At 35.4% G+C, this 15,116-nt stretch overlaps 2 protein-coding genes across 3 annotated transcripts; both read right to left on the bottom strand.

Moving 5' to 3' along the window:
* Positions 1–964: 964 nt before the first annotated feature.
* gcshb (glycine cleavage system protein H (aminomethyl carrier), b) lies at positions 965–5,420 on the bottom strand. Its single transcript, XM_065261484.2, has 5 exons — positions 5,194–5,420; positions 3,555–3,634; positions 1,719–1,782; positions 1,507–1,638; positions 965–1,407 (listed from the first exon to the last, which is right to left on the bottom strand). The coding sequence occupies exons 1-5, from the start codon at positions 5,342–5,344 to the stop codon at positions 1,310–1,312; spliced, it is 525 nt and encodes a 174-aa protein (XP_065117556.1). The 5' UTR covers positions 5,345–5,420; the 3' UTR covers positions 965–1,309.
* A 1,212-nt stretch (positions 5,421–6,632) lies between these two features.
* On the bottom strand, positions 6,633–13,968 carry kars1 (lysyl-tRNA synthetase 1). 2 transcript variants are annotated; one of them, XM_065261487.1, is made up of 15 exons: positions 13,830–13,965; positions 12,794–12,924; positions 12,506–12,647; positions 12,254–12,419; positions 11,843–11,936; positions 11,565–11,751; positions 11,337–11,462; positions 9,459–9,578; positions 9,188–9,350; positions 8,426–8,599; positions 8,259–8,344; positions 7,815–7,900; positions 7,593–7,719; positions 7,144–7,287; positions 6,633–7,048 (listed from the first exon to the last, which is right to left on the bottom strand). In XM_065261487.1, the coding sequence occupies exons 2-15, from the start codon at positions 12,910–12,912 to the stop codon at positions 6,974–6,976; spliced, it is 1,809 nt and encodes a 602-aa protein (XP_065117559.1). In that variant the 5' UTR covers positions 12,913–12,924; positions 13,830–13,965; the 3' UTR covers positions 6,633–6,973. The 2 variants fall into 2 exon arrangements, with proteins under 2 accessions (XP_065117559.1, XP_065117560.1); XM_065261488.1 differs by lacking the exon at positions 12,794–12,924 and having other exon boundaries at positions 13,830–13,968.
* Between the last annotated feature and the right edge of the window lie 1,148 nt (positions 13,969–15,116).

The following is a 15,116-nucleotide window of genomic DNA, read 5'->3' on the forward strand; positions in this document are numbered from 1 at the left end:
TTCGCACCTAAGACAGATTTAATATAATTAAATACACAGGTTTGTTATTATATGATGCTCATATCAATTCATTGATCAATTATACTTACCTTAGGTGGATGTTTCATAGAAAAAGACCCAACTAATATTAAATCATTATTGACAGTCTAAAATAATTGTGCAGACAAGTTTCAGATATAGTTGCCAAAATTACAAATTTTTCTGGTCAAAAACTATTCCTAAATGGGAAAAGATTGACAAGAAGCACAGGTTTCAGACATTTCTTGAGATAACATGAAAAAAGTCAAACCACACGTCTGAAACACTGATCACCACTTCATTAATCATTTATCATTTCAAAACTGAAACTCATTTGTGTCTTAATCTAAGGGCAAAGGTCAAGGTGTGCTGGGCTTTAGCTTGGTCATGGTGCTATTGTCCATGTGCACATTTTAGTCCAAACTCAAAACTCAGCACCAAGGATATAGCCCGGAACAGAAACAGTGCGATTAAGAAAACAAAATGCTTATTGAATTAGATTTCAATAAATTTCACCAACTTTACAGCAGGGCCTGAACAAAAAAGACAATTTGTGTACAAATTTTAATCTTTTATAACTTGAATTCACTTGAGTCCTTTTGGCAGCAAAGAGCTCATCATGAGCTTTCATTTGAATATTTCTATTTATTCAAAAATGTCACTTTTTGCCATTCCGGTTCTCATCCCTTGATTTGTCATATGCAAATATTAAGTGCATTAAAACATTATTAGGTTATCTTTGCATAGCATACTTGATATTCAAAAGGTACCTAAAATAAATGCTCTGTATTACTGGATTAAACTAATCATGCATTTAAAATATCAACAATGAAAGAAATTATGGCATTTCAATAAATAAAAAAAATAGTGTTCGACTGAAGAAGTGCTTTTCGTGTCATCAGCAGAAAAGCAATTTATGAGTTAAAGAAAGCTGTAGATCAAAGTCACGTTTTTTTGATAACAGTTTTATTGCATGATGTGTTTTTTTCAATGTCACACACGTTAGTGACAAACACACTGTTGAAGACAATCAGCAGAACCTGTAGTCCATGTAAAGCACCTCAAATTGTATGCATAAGCCCTTTCAAATATTTGGCTTTTAAAACCACAAAATACAAAGTTTAGTTAAACTACCACAATACAAAATATTATTTTGGCATGGGAAGAAATTAGATAATTGAAATAAATACCTTTCAAAGATTTGTATTAGTACTAACACTGACATTGTAAAGTGTCCATTATTAATTATTAAAGACTCTGTAGTGTTAATATCAAATGTGTTTTAACATCTTTATGAATCAAGGGATTTGACAAATTTTTCATAAGCAGCTTCGTCCATGAGGGCATCAAGTTCTGCAGGTTTCTCTAGGGTCATCTTAACTAACCAACCTTGAAGATGGAAAAAAAGCATTTTTAGGGGTTTATTGGACACATAAAGCCAAATGATTTGCTATATGGATCCAAAAAGAAATAAATGGCTGTACTCACCACCTTCGTAGCAGTCTGTATTTACTAGTCCAGGGCTATCTGCTAGCTTTGTGTTGATTTCGGTTATCTCTCCAGTAAGTGGTGAATATAACTCGCTCGCAGCTTTGACACTTTCTAAAACACCAAACTCCTCTGAAAGAAAAATTATTCATGTTTCTTGTTCTGTAACAAAACGAAATAAAACCTCAGTTTCGAATGATACCGATTCTCACCCATTTGTTCAAGCTTTGTTCCCAATTCTGGAAGCCCACAGTAGACAACATCGCCTAATGCTTCCTGTAGGATAAGATAAAGATGAGTAGGTGTCAAAACACACTATAATAAAGATGATTTGAGAGCAATCTTTACCAATAAATCTAAATATTGCCAAAAAAGGAGAACAATATCATTCTTAAAGTCAACATGAAAGTTAAATTGTTTGTTTTACAGAAGGAGATGTGGTTAATCTTGGTGCATGTTTTTGGCTTATTGTGTTGTATGATTAATCCATGTTATTTTAAGGGGAAAAACTCTCTCTAAAATCTTTCATCAAACTTGATAAATTTCTCAAACACAACGTTTACTTTAAAGGTGCAATGTGTAAATTTTAGCGGCATCTAGTGGTGAGGTTGCGAACTGCAACCAATGTCTCAGTCCAGGGCTCACTCCTCGCTTTTAAAAAACATAGAGAAGCTACGGTAGCCACCACAGTACAAACATGTCATCGTCTGAGACAACTTAGTAAAAAATGTTTGTCTGCTAAGGGCTTCTGTCGAAACATGGCGGCACAAAATGGTGCATTCCATGTAAGGCGACCCGCGGTGTATGTGTATAAAAGCTTCTCATTCTAAGGTTATAAAAACATAACGGTTCATTATGAAAGGTCTTTATACACCACTGATATTATAGTTATGTATATTATATTGCATTTCTGTCCAGAGATCCTCCTAAAAGTTACACACTGCACCTTTAAGCTAAAGTCACCAAGTTACCACAACCACTAACAACATATACAGTCAGAAAAAAATCTCTCAAGCTGTCACTGAGGCAGTACCCTTTAAAAAGGTCCTAATATGTACCATTTAGGTACAAATATTGTATATGTTGTACCAATATATACATGTGAGGTACTAATATGTATTCTTTGGTACCAATGTGTACCACTGAGGTAACTCTCTTGGTGCAAAAGTGTCCTTTTTGAAGGGTACCGCACCATTGACAGCTAGGGACAATTTTTTGACCATTTGTCTGATAGGGCACAACATCTTGCTGGATACACAAAAAAATAAATTGAATAAATCCGGCTCTACATTTAAAAAAAGTAATATCACATAAATAGTGTTTAAAAATGCATGTAAGAGACTATTGCTTTATGAAACATTTTTGGAAATCATGTGTGACCCAGGACCACAAAATCAGTCATGAGTCATATACAGGTTTATTTGTAGCAATAGCCAACAATACATTTTATGGGCCAAAATAATCTATTTTTCTTTTATGCATAAAATCCTAAGGATATCAGGTAAATTAAATATTGTAGATTAAAATATTATATAAATTTCTTATATCGTTAATATATAAAAACTTTATTTTTGTGAGTGATTGCATAAGGACTCTTTATTTTACACAACTAAGACGATTTTCTCAATATTTCGATTTTTGTGCACCCCCAGATTCCAGGGGTCTCATTTATGAAACTGTGCATAGGATACTTATGCCCAAAAATATTAAGAATTATAAAACAAAGCAATGTTTCCTTTATAAATCACAGATTACCTGCAAGTGTGTGTACATGAATCATCCTCAGATCCCACCCTGCAAGTCCATTCTCTCATCAAGTTTGTTTTTTTATAGATTACATACAACCTTTGCTTGGGAACTGGCGTCTGCACATTTCTAGCCCCGTTTTTTACACTTCATAAATGAGACCCCAGGTTTCAAATAGTTCTGCCAAATATTGTCCTATCCTAACAAACCATGCATTAATGAAATGGTTTTTTATTCAACTTTATTTTAAAAAAAGACCCTCATTTGCAAACATCTATTTCAGAGATTTGAACGCCGCAAACCTGAGCAAAGTTGCTGATGCCAACCGTACCTATGCCACCCTCGACTCGTACCCACTCATGCTTGTCTGTAAACTTCAAAGCTGTGGAGATATTAAACAACAGAGTGATCTATTAAACAACATGGTACACTTTCCTTTCAATGACCCTTTCTTTACATACAGTATTTATTAACTTCTCAGCAGATGATAGTTGAACATTTGCCAGTTTCATAATGAAGTTACTTATGCAACAGATCTAAAGTCTTTCCCTGTCACTTCAGTGAGTTTTGATCTACCCGATCATATCATTCCACTGAACACAACAGTAAAACATTGCACAATCCTTGAGGGTGGAGGGAGCTGTAGTAGAAAAATCAGGTTGAGGCATGCTGATAAGTTATGACATTTTTCTGAAAACGACACAACTACTGTCACTTAACTCTTGTTGTCTTGTGGAAAGATCAAAAGATTCAGGTCATATTTACATGTATGCATTTGGCAGGTGCTTTATCCGAAGTCACATTCAAGGAAAACATTTCATTATATGTCTTCTCGGGGAATTTAACTTGTGACCTTTGCATAGCAAACGTAGTGCTTTACGATTAGTAAGACTTGATATTCTTTTAAATCTAATGCAAACAGATAACAATTTGTTTTCCATTCGAGTGAAGACATCACACCAATACAGAGCCTGGACTGCAGTCATGAAGGTCTCCCAGAGGTGCAATGCCTCAAATGGTTCATACTCAAGCATCAGCCCATGCATAAGAAATACAGGTTTAAACCAGATTGTGAACAGAACTGAATGCTAAAGCATGGCTGGCCTCCATACAGTTTGGCAAGACGAGTCCTCATGTGGTTTCTGATCTGGAGGCATTTTACGCAAAGTCTAAAGCAATCTGTAATGAATGTCATGCTTCACATCTTGTATCATTTAATAAACAGATTTTTGGGAATGGGGAAGATTTTACGTTTAATGGGGAAGATTAAACTTCAGGGAAATAAACTGGGCCCTGATCAACTCTAGTAAGGCTGATTTTATAATGGTAAAATAGTAAGATATGCAGAAACGTACAATATAAACATGTTAAGAACTGTGAATTTAGGGGCACAGGAGCGTGACGTTTGCAATAAGTAAACATGGACGAGCCAGCTTAAAGAGAAAGAACAACTCACAGGAAAATTCACCATGGTTTAAATATCGGAAACATCATGTTTTGTTTTATTTGTAGTTAAATCACTTTCCAATGCTCTCTCTATAGTTTAAATAACGTTACATTAACGATTATATTTGTAGTCAAACTCTGGTAATGGCATTCAATCTGACAAAAACACAATTATTTCATTTTACTATATTGAAACCATGGTTTATTTTCATAAAGGGTACAACACTTAATTTAAAAACAGGAATAAGTCTAAACAAGCTGTGAAATGAAAGCAATAAAACTGCATCGACAGAAAAATCCGTTATTGTGGACAAATAATATCAAAGTATAACTTTACAAATCTGCTAAACCATTTAATAAAACTAAAGTTACAGTATTGCACTTCTAATACCCCAAACGAAACAACATTTACTGCAGCTCTTTAAAAAGACCAAAAAGCAAACAGGAATGGCTGAGGTTAGTGCGGTTTAGGATTGAAGTTCACTAAAGTTTTACCTCCCGAGTGCCGCGCGCTCGCGTATATCGTCCTCAGGACGTTTGATCCCTGAAAAAATTGGCACGTCGACTTGTGTGCCGGTCTGGCGAGCAGGGGAAACACTGCCGAAAAGTTTGCTGAAACGCACCGGAGCGCCACGCACATCGCCATCTTCACCGTTTCAGCATAAAATAACAACGCGATGCACTTGACCGTGCGCGCGACAGAGAGAGAAGCGCGCGCCCGCCGGACATCGCTGCGCGAAAGACAGAGGTGTGTTTGACTGCGCAGATCAAGCGGTGATTGACATCGCAGTATCGCGAGGGCTATCCAAATTTCGTTTAAAAAAGATGCCTCTCGCGATATCTGCGCAGCTTGACGTGAAATCGGACACACCCATTGTTAAAAGAAGATTAGCACGGACCAAACGACCTATTAGACAAAGTCCAAGCACGATGAAAACCTATGCACAACTGATGATTGGTTTGTAGTACAGCCAGGGTACAAATAAATTAATAAAAAAATATTTTAAGAATCACCCATATGAAAAATGTATTATTCAATTTAGTAAACTGTAGTATAGAGATTATTACACTTTGTTATTTTACCTCAAGTTTCCCTAAGTTTTAGTGGATTCATTAAGTAAATAAAACTGGGCTTGATATTTTATATAATGCAATGTTAATCACACTTATATACACAAGTATTGTATAGTATATAGCAGTGGTTCTCACGGCCCCCTGGGGGGCCCCGAGATGGTGCCAGGGGGGCCCCGGTTTTATGACATTTTATAAAATAAATGAATTTATTATAAATTCTGTGTAATAAAATCTCAGAAATATAAGGTTACTAACCAACAGCATTACACTGTATAATTTTATATATTTTGTTGAATTCAGATATTAAGTTTTGGAAGGTTTTATGTCATACATTTTCTTTTGGTGGGGGGCAACAACGAAAAAGTTAGGCAATTATTCTTTAATCATTGACTCCCCTTGTGATGTCAGAAGGGGATAATACCACCCATCAATCTGCACTATGCAACCAAGGCAGTGCCATTTAGTACAGATATCAGCTCATTTGCATTTTAAAGGACATTTGGGTGTGCATTTTTGCTCACACCTACAAAGTGGCAATTTTAACATGCTATAATAAATTATTTATATGGTATTTTGAGCTAGAACTTCAAATATGTACTCTAGGGACACCAAAGATGTATTGATGTGAAATGTCCCCTTTAAAGCTTATAATACTTTTGTTGAGCATTTAACCTTAATATTATCAAAATGTGTAACATTTTCCCCAAACAATTCTAGCAAAAAACCTTTTAAAATTGAATTTAGCAGTAATGATAGTCAGTTGCATCCCTAAAAAGGTACTCTTGTAATCCAGGATGTTTTTGATTTGACAAGGTTAAGATAAAAAAGGATTTGCATTATGAAATGAATGAAAAACACTGTTAGATCTGCCTATGTATTTATTTAATGACTCCATTGTACAGCCATTTTAAGATTGTTAAAAAAATACACCTAGACAGAAGATCATAAAACACCCAAATGTAGATGAAATACAATATTCGTTCAATAGACCCAGGCCACAAAACTGCAGAAAATCACAATGAAAACAGAGAAAGGACAACAGGTTTCCTATTTTCCATAAAACAGTGAGCCGTACATTAAAACAACAGCTGAAATCACCTCAAGTATGGACAGTGCATAGGTCTTAATATTCAGTATTTAACCCTTAATAGTGACAATAGCTTGGCCCTTTGTGCTGCAGCAGATGAAGTCTGTATCAATGTTACACCGATGTGCCCTCTGCAGTTGGAGCTGGTTTATTGTCTTCAGGCTTCATGGCAGGGAAGAGGAGCACCTCCTATAGAGCACATGATTGACATGATTTTATCAAACCAGATTGCAGAGAGATCCAAACTGGTGCAAATAAAATTTACTTAAAAAATAAAGGAGTACCTTGATATTGTTGGAGTCTGTGAGGAACATGGCGAGACGATCAATACCCATGCCCCATCCTGCAGTGGGTGGAAGGCCATACTCCAAAGCGGTGCAGAAGGTCTCATCGACAACCATCGCCTCATCATCACCTTCTGCCTTGGCCTGTGGACATAAAAATATTTACTTATGCTTGAGATCAACTTGACTTATGAAACACAACTTACAGTTAGAAAAAAAATGGGCAGCATCTATACAACCTCCAAGTCATTATTTTAATATCAGTGATTACCATAAAACATCCCAAAAAATGCATGATAATACAAACCATTTAAAGACAGAATAATAATTAATATAATTAAAAACCAGTGACTAGACTAGACATAAACATAATGCATGCAAAATATAAAAGAGCTGGGAAAATTGTAAGATTGACTAATTAAATAAGATATTTGGTAGTTTAATTTCACCTGAGCCTGCTGCTCAAACAGTTCTCTTTGTCGGACCGGATCGTTCAACTCAGTGTAAGCATTGCAAATCTCCTTTTTCATCACAAAAAGCTCAAATCGCTCAGTTAGACCTTTCTCAGATCTGTGCCTGTGCAAGACAAAGAAACACCAAAAGAGATGTGTTAGATGATTTGTGACTGTACTATTGAGTTTAACTATAAACTATGAGCAAAGCAAGCTCACCATTTTGCTAGAGGACTCATGATCTGTGGGTGATCACAGATGAAGGTTGGATTGATGCACTTGACCTCCAGGAAATCTCCCACCAACTATCAAAAAAAAATTGCAAAATGAATGTGTGTGTTCATTATCTCTACTGACAAAGCATCATTTGTTTATACCACGGGGCTGTTAAATGCTTTATTCTGAGAAATGTTCCACAGGTATGCATTCTTTTTTAATAAACGCACACCTGACCTGTCAAATGTCTTAAAATAACCACCAGAGCAATGTCTGTGGTAACCGTGGTATAAGCGAAATAATTAAGACTCCGGTCCTTTGAATTATTTTCAAATTATTCAATGGCCTGTCGTCAATAATTCCTAACTTATGGTATATTTTAAAGAAGAACATGACCACAAATGAGTTGATTTCTAGTATGGTAGTAGGTTTCTCTGTATACTTTACCTTATCAAGAAGACGTGCGGTTGTTCTAGGAGGAGGACATTCAACTTCTTTCTGAGTACAAAGTTCATCGAAGAATTTGCGCGTTTCTGTCGAAAAGATAAACATGTCAACTGTTGTTCAGCAACTATCCAGGGTCAAGATTTTTCAGTAGTAATCGTAAACCTCACCATCACTGTCGTAGGTCTCTGGAGCTGGAAACTTCACCCCCATTTCCTTCTCAAGGTCATGAGTCATACTGATCCTTCTAAACGGAGGAGTGAAGTCAATTTCATGGGCATCTCCCTCTGGACCATCAGGATGATAGGTGACCTTGTAACCTCCTGTAATGTGCTTCACCATTCCTGTACAACAAAAACAACACATTGCTTTAAAGTGGTGAACAATATGGGTTTTTAAATAGCTAATATTAAAGGGACACTGCACTTTTTTAAAAAATATCCTCATTTTCCAGCTCCCCTAGAGTTAAACATACATTTTTAAAAACAGATTTTTACCGTATCGGCCTAGAAAATCGCAAATTTAAATTTTCCGTCGGTCTTAGTACACGATGTAACTACAGAAGAGTCAAGTTTAAAATAGGAAAAATATCCAAACTCTTGGGTTATTTTTGAGTGGGATGCTAAATGGTCTAATCCGATTCAATGCTAGAAGTGGTACCGCCAGACCCGGAGATCCACTGAATGGATTCCAAAATGGTAAAAATCAAATGTTTAACTCTAGGGGAGCTGGAAAATGAGCATATTAATAAAAAAGTGGAGTGTCCCTTTAATTTCTAGAGAGCAGGATGACTAATACATACAACTTATTGACAGAAACTAAGTATGTAAATCCCCAAAACAGTCAAATCCCTTTTTTACATCAAGGTAAAGGAATAGTTACACAAAAAAGAATGAGATATAAAAGGGTACTCGTAAGGAAGTTGATCAAACCTGAGAGAAGCTTCTCTGTGATTTCCATCAGATCGTTATAGTCTGCGTAAGCCATATAAAACTCGCATGTGGTGAACTCTGGGTTGTGGGTGAGATCAATGCCTTCGTTACGGAACTGACGGCCAACCTCGTAAACGCGATCAATGCCTCCGACTACCAACATCTGAAATCATGACGGACATGTACATGTGAGATGAATAACATGTTTAGTAAGAATTACACAGGAATGGGAAATATTACAAATCACCATATACAGAAGCAAAACATTTACCTTGTGGTAAAGCTCAGGGGCGATTCTCATGTAGAGTTTCATATTCAGCTCATTGTGGTGGGTTATAAACGGTTTAGCTACAGCACCACCAGGTATTACGTTCATCATTGGAGTCTCAATCTATAAAAAAAAAGTTTCAGTATGACATAAAAAAAATAATTAAAAAATAAAAAAGACCCTATAATTTACCCAACTTAATGCCATTCTATATGTATAGGACTTCTTTCTTTCAGGCAAACACAATCAGAGTTACATTAAATAATACCCTCCCTAGCTTTGTAATACATTGAATGGTGACAGAAGACATACAGTATGCATTACAAAGCTGGGAAGAGCCAGGAAAACATATAATAAAATAAAACTGAACATGTTTGGCTGAAGGAAGTCATATACATCTAGGATTGAGTAATTTATGGGGCAATTTTATAGGGGAAGTACTTAATTAAGAATATGAGAAATAATCCAACTGCGATTAATCTATAGCAGAATAAAAGTTTTTGTTTACATCATATATGTGTGTGAATTGTGTATAATATATTTGAAGAGTTTCGTTGCAAAATGAGATAAATCTGTTTTTAACATTTTTGTCAAAACATGTTTATTATTATGTTATCATGTTATTATTTTGCTTTGTGGTGCTACTTAGCTGTATTTAAGTTTTGAAGGTTAAAATCAAAACCACAAAACGAGATTTCTGAAAAATTAAAAAAACGGAGTTATCTCGTTTTGCAACGAAACTCTTCATTTATATATTTAGTATTTATATATAAAATAAATTATACATAAATATACAAATGGATGTGCTGGGCTAAGATTAATCGCATACAAAATAAAAGTGATTTTTGGCATAATGTGTACTGTGTGCAATTATTTTGTATGTATATATTATATATATATATATATATATATATATATATATATATATATATATATATATATATATATATATATATATATATATATATATATATATATATATATATTCATTTTTGAATTTTTTTATTTATATATAATTTTTATTAACATATAATATAGAATATATAAAAATATAAATATATATATACACACATGTAAATGTTTCTTAAATACATACATGAATGTGTGTGTATTTATATATACACATTATAATTACACACAGCACACACTCAGTTATTATGCCAAAAAAACACTTATTCTGAATGCGATTAATCGCGATTAATCTTTGCCCAGGACAAAGATACAAATGTAAACATTTCTTAAATATATACATGCATGTGTGTGAATTTATCTATACAAAGTTATTATACACAGTTCACACACATATATGATGTAAACCAAAACTTTTATTCTGCTAAAGATGAATCACTATTAATTGTTATGCATCCCTAAATCCAACAAATGCATGCATGCTAAACTGGGACATAAGCCAGGATATAAGGCAGTATTTTAACATAAAAATTACACATTTCATATTCATGTAGCATTTAAGTATAATTCAAATGCATATCTGGATTAAAGCTAGCCGCTAGTGCAATGTTTCTTAACCAGGGGGCCTCAACAGATTTCCAAGGGAGCCTCAAAATGACTTAAAATTATTCAAAATAAGACAAAACAAGCATTAAAATAAGTGAAAACCATTAATAATCTATATATTTCTTATTGTTTGGTTCTTTTTTGGAACAGATCTAGTCATGCCAAGCTCTAGAATAGTCTATTAGGGAAAAATTTAGTAAGTGTGGGGCCTTCAATATTGTTGTGGGCAATAAGGGGGGCTTGAAGTGAAAAAGGTTGCCAACTACTTAGCTAGTGTTCCTATAGCTCAAATGGTAGAGCATTGTGTTCAACTTAAATGTCTTCCCTTTGCAGAGATCTCCCCCTTGTGGACAAAAATAATCTTACCTCAAGAAAGCCAAGCTCATCCAGAAAGCTGCGGAGATAGGTGATAATCTTGGCACGAGTAACAAACTTCTGTCTCACAGGGTCATTCAGAATCAGGTCCAAATATCGTTGTCTAAACCTGGTTTCCTGTAGGAACAAAATACACATATTGATCAATCTATCAACATTTAATCTTACATTAACATCACATCTTTATCTAATTTATACATTCAAATTATGGAAAGTGACCTTGTCTTTTAGGCCAAAGTGAAGGTGGGGAAGCATATGAAGACATGGAGACAACAGTGTCATCTCGACTGGGATGATGCTCAACTCGCCCTTTTTTGTTTTGCCGGGATTACCGCGAACACCGATGATGTCTCCGCGTCTTAATTTGTTGTTGATGTGGAAAAAATCTTCTTCTGATTTATAGTTCCTAAATTCAAACCAAAATGCTGCAGTGAAGTAATCAGCTTTCAAAACACACAATCCTAAAACGTGCAAATTGTGGAAGCAGTGAATCAGACCTGGAGTTTGCCATGACCTGCAATTTGACTCCCTCTCCACGCAGGTCATAAAACAGCAGCTTGGCACCCGAAGCCCTCTTAGCATGTACACGACCTTTGAAGAAAAAACAACAAAATTTAGAGACTAAGAGAAAACTAACCTGGAGGAATGTTCCAGATTTTCCAGAAACGGAGTGAACTGTCCTTCGTTTTGGAAAAACAACAATTGTGCTCAGCACATCGTTCATTTATATTCACAGTGAAAGTTATCAGGCAGTCCATAAGCGTACAAATATTTGTTATCGGTATAAAAAAAATAAAAGAGTATCGGTCGATCTCTACACGTAACAAAAAACTTGGATATTGGTATGGGTTTAGTCGTATTGAACCCGAAATGTTTCTATACATTAAATACACAGAGAAAGCATTTACCCGATACATTGAGAACAACATCCGTCAGGTGGTCTCCTGGTTGTAGGTGATTATATTTCTCAATAAAGTCTGTAAGCGATAAATCCACATGGAATTTGTGAGGGTACGGATCTTCAGAAGTTCCCTTCAGAGCTTGAATAGCTTGTGAACGTATCTTGAAGTATTGCTGCATAAAAACAGAGAGCGATAACTAACCTGTTATCTGCATGTCATTGTTTTAACCAGAACAACTTTACTTTCATAATAACATACGTTTGGGTCCAGAGTTTCCTCATCTGCTCCATAAGCGCTTTGCTCCGATTTGTCAGTGGTCTGCTTCGGTTCCGGCTGTTCTTTAGCCTTGGCATCCTTCTCAGCTGCTTTCTTCTCAGCTTTCATTCGCCGTTTCAGCTCACTAGAAACACACGAGCAATAAGATCAACCTCAAAACACTCAATGTCATTTTACAAAGTTAAACACATGCTACGGAAGTCTCCACAGGAAGTTTATTTAGTGACAAAAGGTTGGTCGTTTTTCTCATTAAATGAAAACGCCACCAACCTTTTGTCACTTCTCCAGCGACTTCCTTGTACAAGCAAAGGCTGAGATTGGGAGCAGGGATGAGCAAACTTCTGCAACCTGCACGCGTGCAGCCTGCATATTCTGACCAAATTCAACATGATGCGAATGTCCTATTTGATAAATCAAGAAAAAATAAGGGTCAGATTTATTGCACCCTTACAAAAATTACTGTGGTCGCACCATCGTACGTGCAAAGGGCAGTGTCAGATTAGAGTATTACCATGGCACTAATATGCCATTATTTTACATGTCTAGAATACATTCCGAAAAACCTGACAAACTAGAAAGAGAAAGTGGTTTGTATGAAACGAAAATAAAACCAAAATGGAAAGATCAGACAAAAATTACATCATAACAAAACTGTGAAGGGCTTACAAACTATCATATAAATAAAAATATAAATACGTACTATTTATCAACACAGAGAGAGAGAGAGAGAGAGAGAGAGAGAGAGAGAGAGAGAGAGAGAGAGAGAGAGAGAGAGAGAGAGAGAGAGAGAGAGAGAGAGACAGAGAGACAGAGAGACAGAGAGAGAGAGACTTGCTGTGGGACAACATTTAAAATACGTTAAATAATAGCACAGATATTTGTTCGTACACAGTTTATATTTCTTTAAGTCTAACTTTAAAAAAAAATACTTGTTTGACGAATCTGCATTGTTAAAATGACTCCAAAATCAATGCCGCGCAAGGTATGATGGGAAATTAAGTTCCCCCTCCGTAGCGCTACAAACACCGGTAGACTGTTTGTTTGAGAATGTACATACAAATAAGAGACTGAACAGTTTGCGAAATTTGAAATGTGTTATGCTTTGAGCTAAGTCTAGGGCCAAATATCACAAATTATGAATATGCATCAAAACACGCTGTCAAACCTGTCTTACCACGTTGCCTGTCATGCATTCAATTAAAGCGAAACTAAAAACATAGAAAAGCCATTCAAGCAAACAAAAACTTCTCTTAAACCCCGTTTAAGTGTACATTGGGTCTAGTGTTGTAATACTAATTTCACATACTTTTTGCTGAGTTTCTCTCCATCCACAACAGCCCCGTCTGCCATCTTCTTTACCCTCAACGGCCGAACACGCAACACCGACTCCACTGACTGACTGACTGACTGACCAGGAGCTTAGCGCGTGAAGCCAAACATTAACAACACCATAGATATGTATATAAAGGCTAGATGGCTCGTCCGCGCTGATGGCCAATTGAGTGGAACGTCCGCATTTTGGCGGCCATCTTAGGACAGGGCGCTCGCTCACTCGTAGCATTGAGTTTTAATGATGCAGGTACTTTTAAATGACCATAACTTGCTTAATTTTTTACCGATTTTCAAACGGATTGGTTTGTTATAAACGTCAAAGATGTACCTATGACACTGAATACGTATACTAAAAATAAATAAAAAATTCATGAAACATGTTAAAGCATCCAGAATTATAGCCACGTTAATAACGTTTGTAAAAAACCAAACCGTTTGTAAATCCGTCAAGAATTCAGCAAGTTACGAGCATTTTAGTTGGCGTATGTCACTCACCTTCCGTCCACAGCAGCAGGGAGCAGCACTATTGGCACTATGGCAGCACTGACCTAAGATGGCCGCCAAGTGACGACACAGCTGACTCCGCCTTGAGCCATCTAGCCTTTATATACATATCTATGAACAACACCAACATAAAATGGCTAATGTTTAACCAACATTTCATAGTAAAAGTAGCGTTGCGTTGAGTTGCATCAGTGGTTGCGTCAGTTCTTGTTGATTCTATATGACAACAAAATAATAAAAAAATATTTAGACATAATAATAAAATACCAAGATTTTATTTAAATGTAATGCTTTTCTTTATTTATTTATTTTTACTTACATCTGTGTTTCCTTTTCTTTTTTTTGTTACATTGTTAGGGAACGATATTTGATACATGATTGTTTCATAAATTTAGACTTAAGTTTTTTTTATAGAAAAAAATAAATAAAGCATTTATTTAGAATATGTCATTTTGTGTATAAAGTCCATTTAAGAAAACAAGAAACCCACATTTAAAGCTCCTTATTGTTAAGCCCTATTATTACACTCACACAATCAGAAAAGCACAAAAAGTATTTCTATTTCATATTTTTATGGATACAATTTTTATATTGATTTCAATTTTAATATTTTCTGTATTAAATATTTGGTATTTCTATACTGTTCCCGTTTTGTTATTATACAAGTACAATAAACTTAGGACACAGACACATTTTTTGATTAACTAAGGCTGCGTTTACACTTGGCATTAACATGCGACCTGTATCCGGATGTTGT

This window comes from Paramisgurnus dabryanus, chromosome 2, assembly GCF_030506205.2.
Source record: "Paramisgurnus dabryanus chromosome 2, PD_genome_1.1, whole genome shotgun sequence".
In the NCBI taxonomy this organism is placed as follows: domain Eukaryota; kingdom Metazoa; phylum Chordata; class Actinopteri; order Cypriniformes; family Cobitidae; genus Paramisgurnus; species Paramisgurnus dabryanus.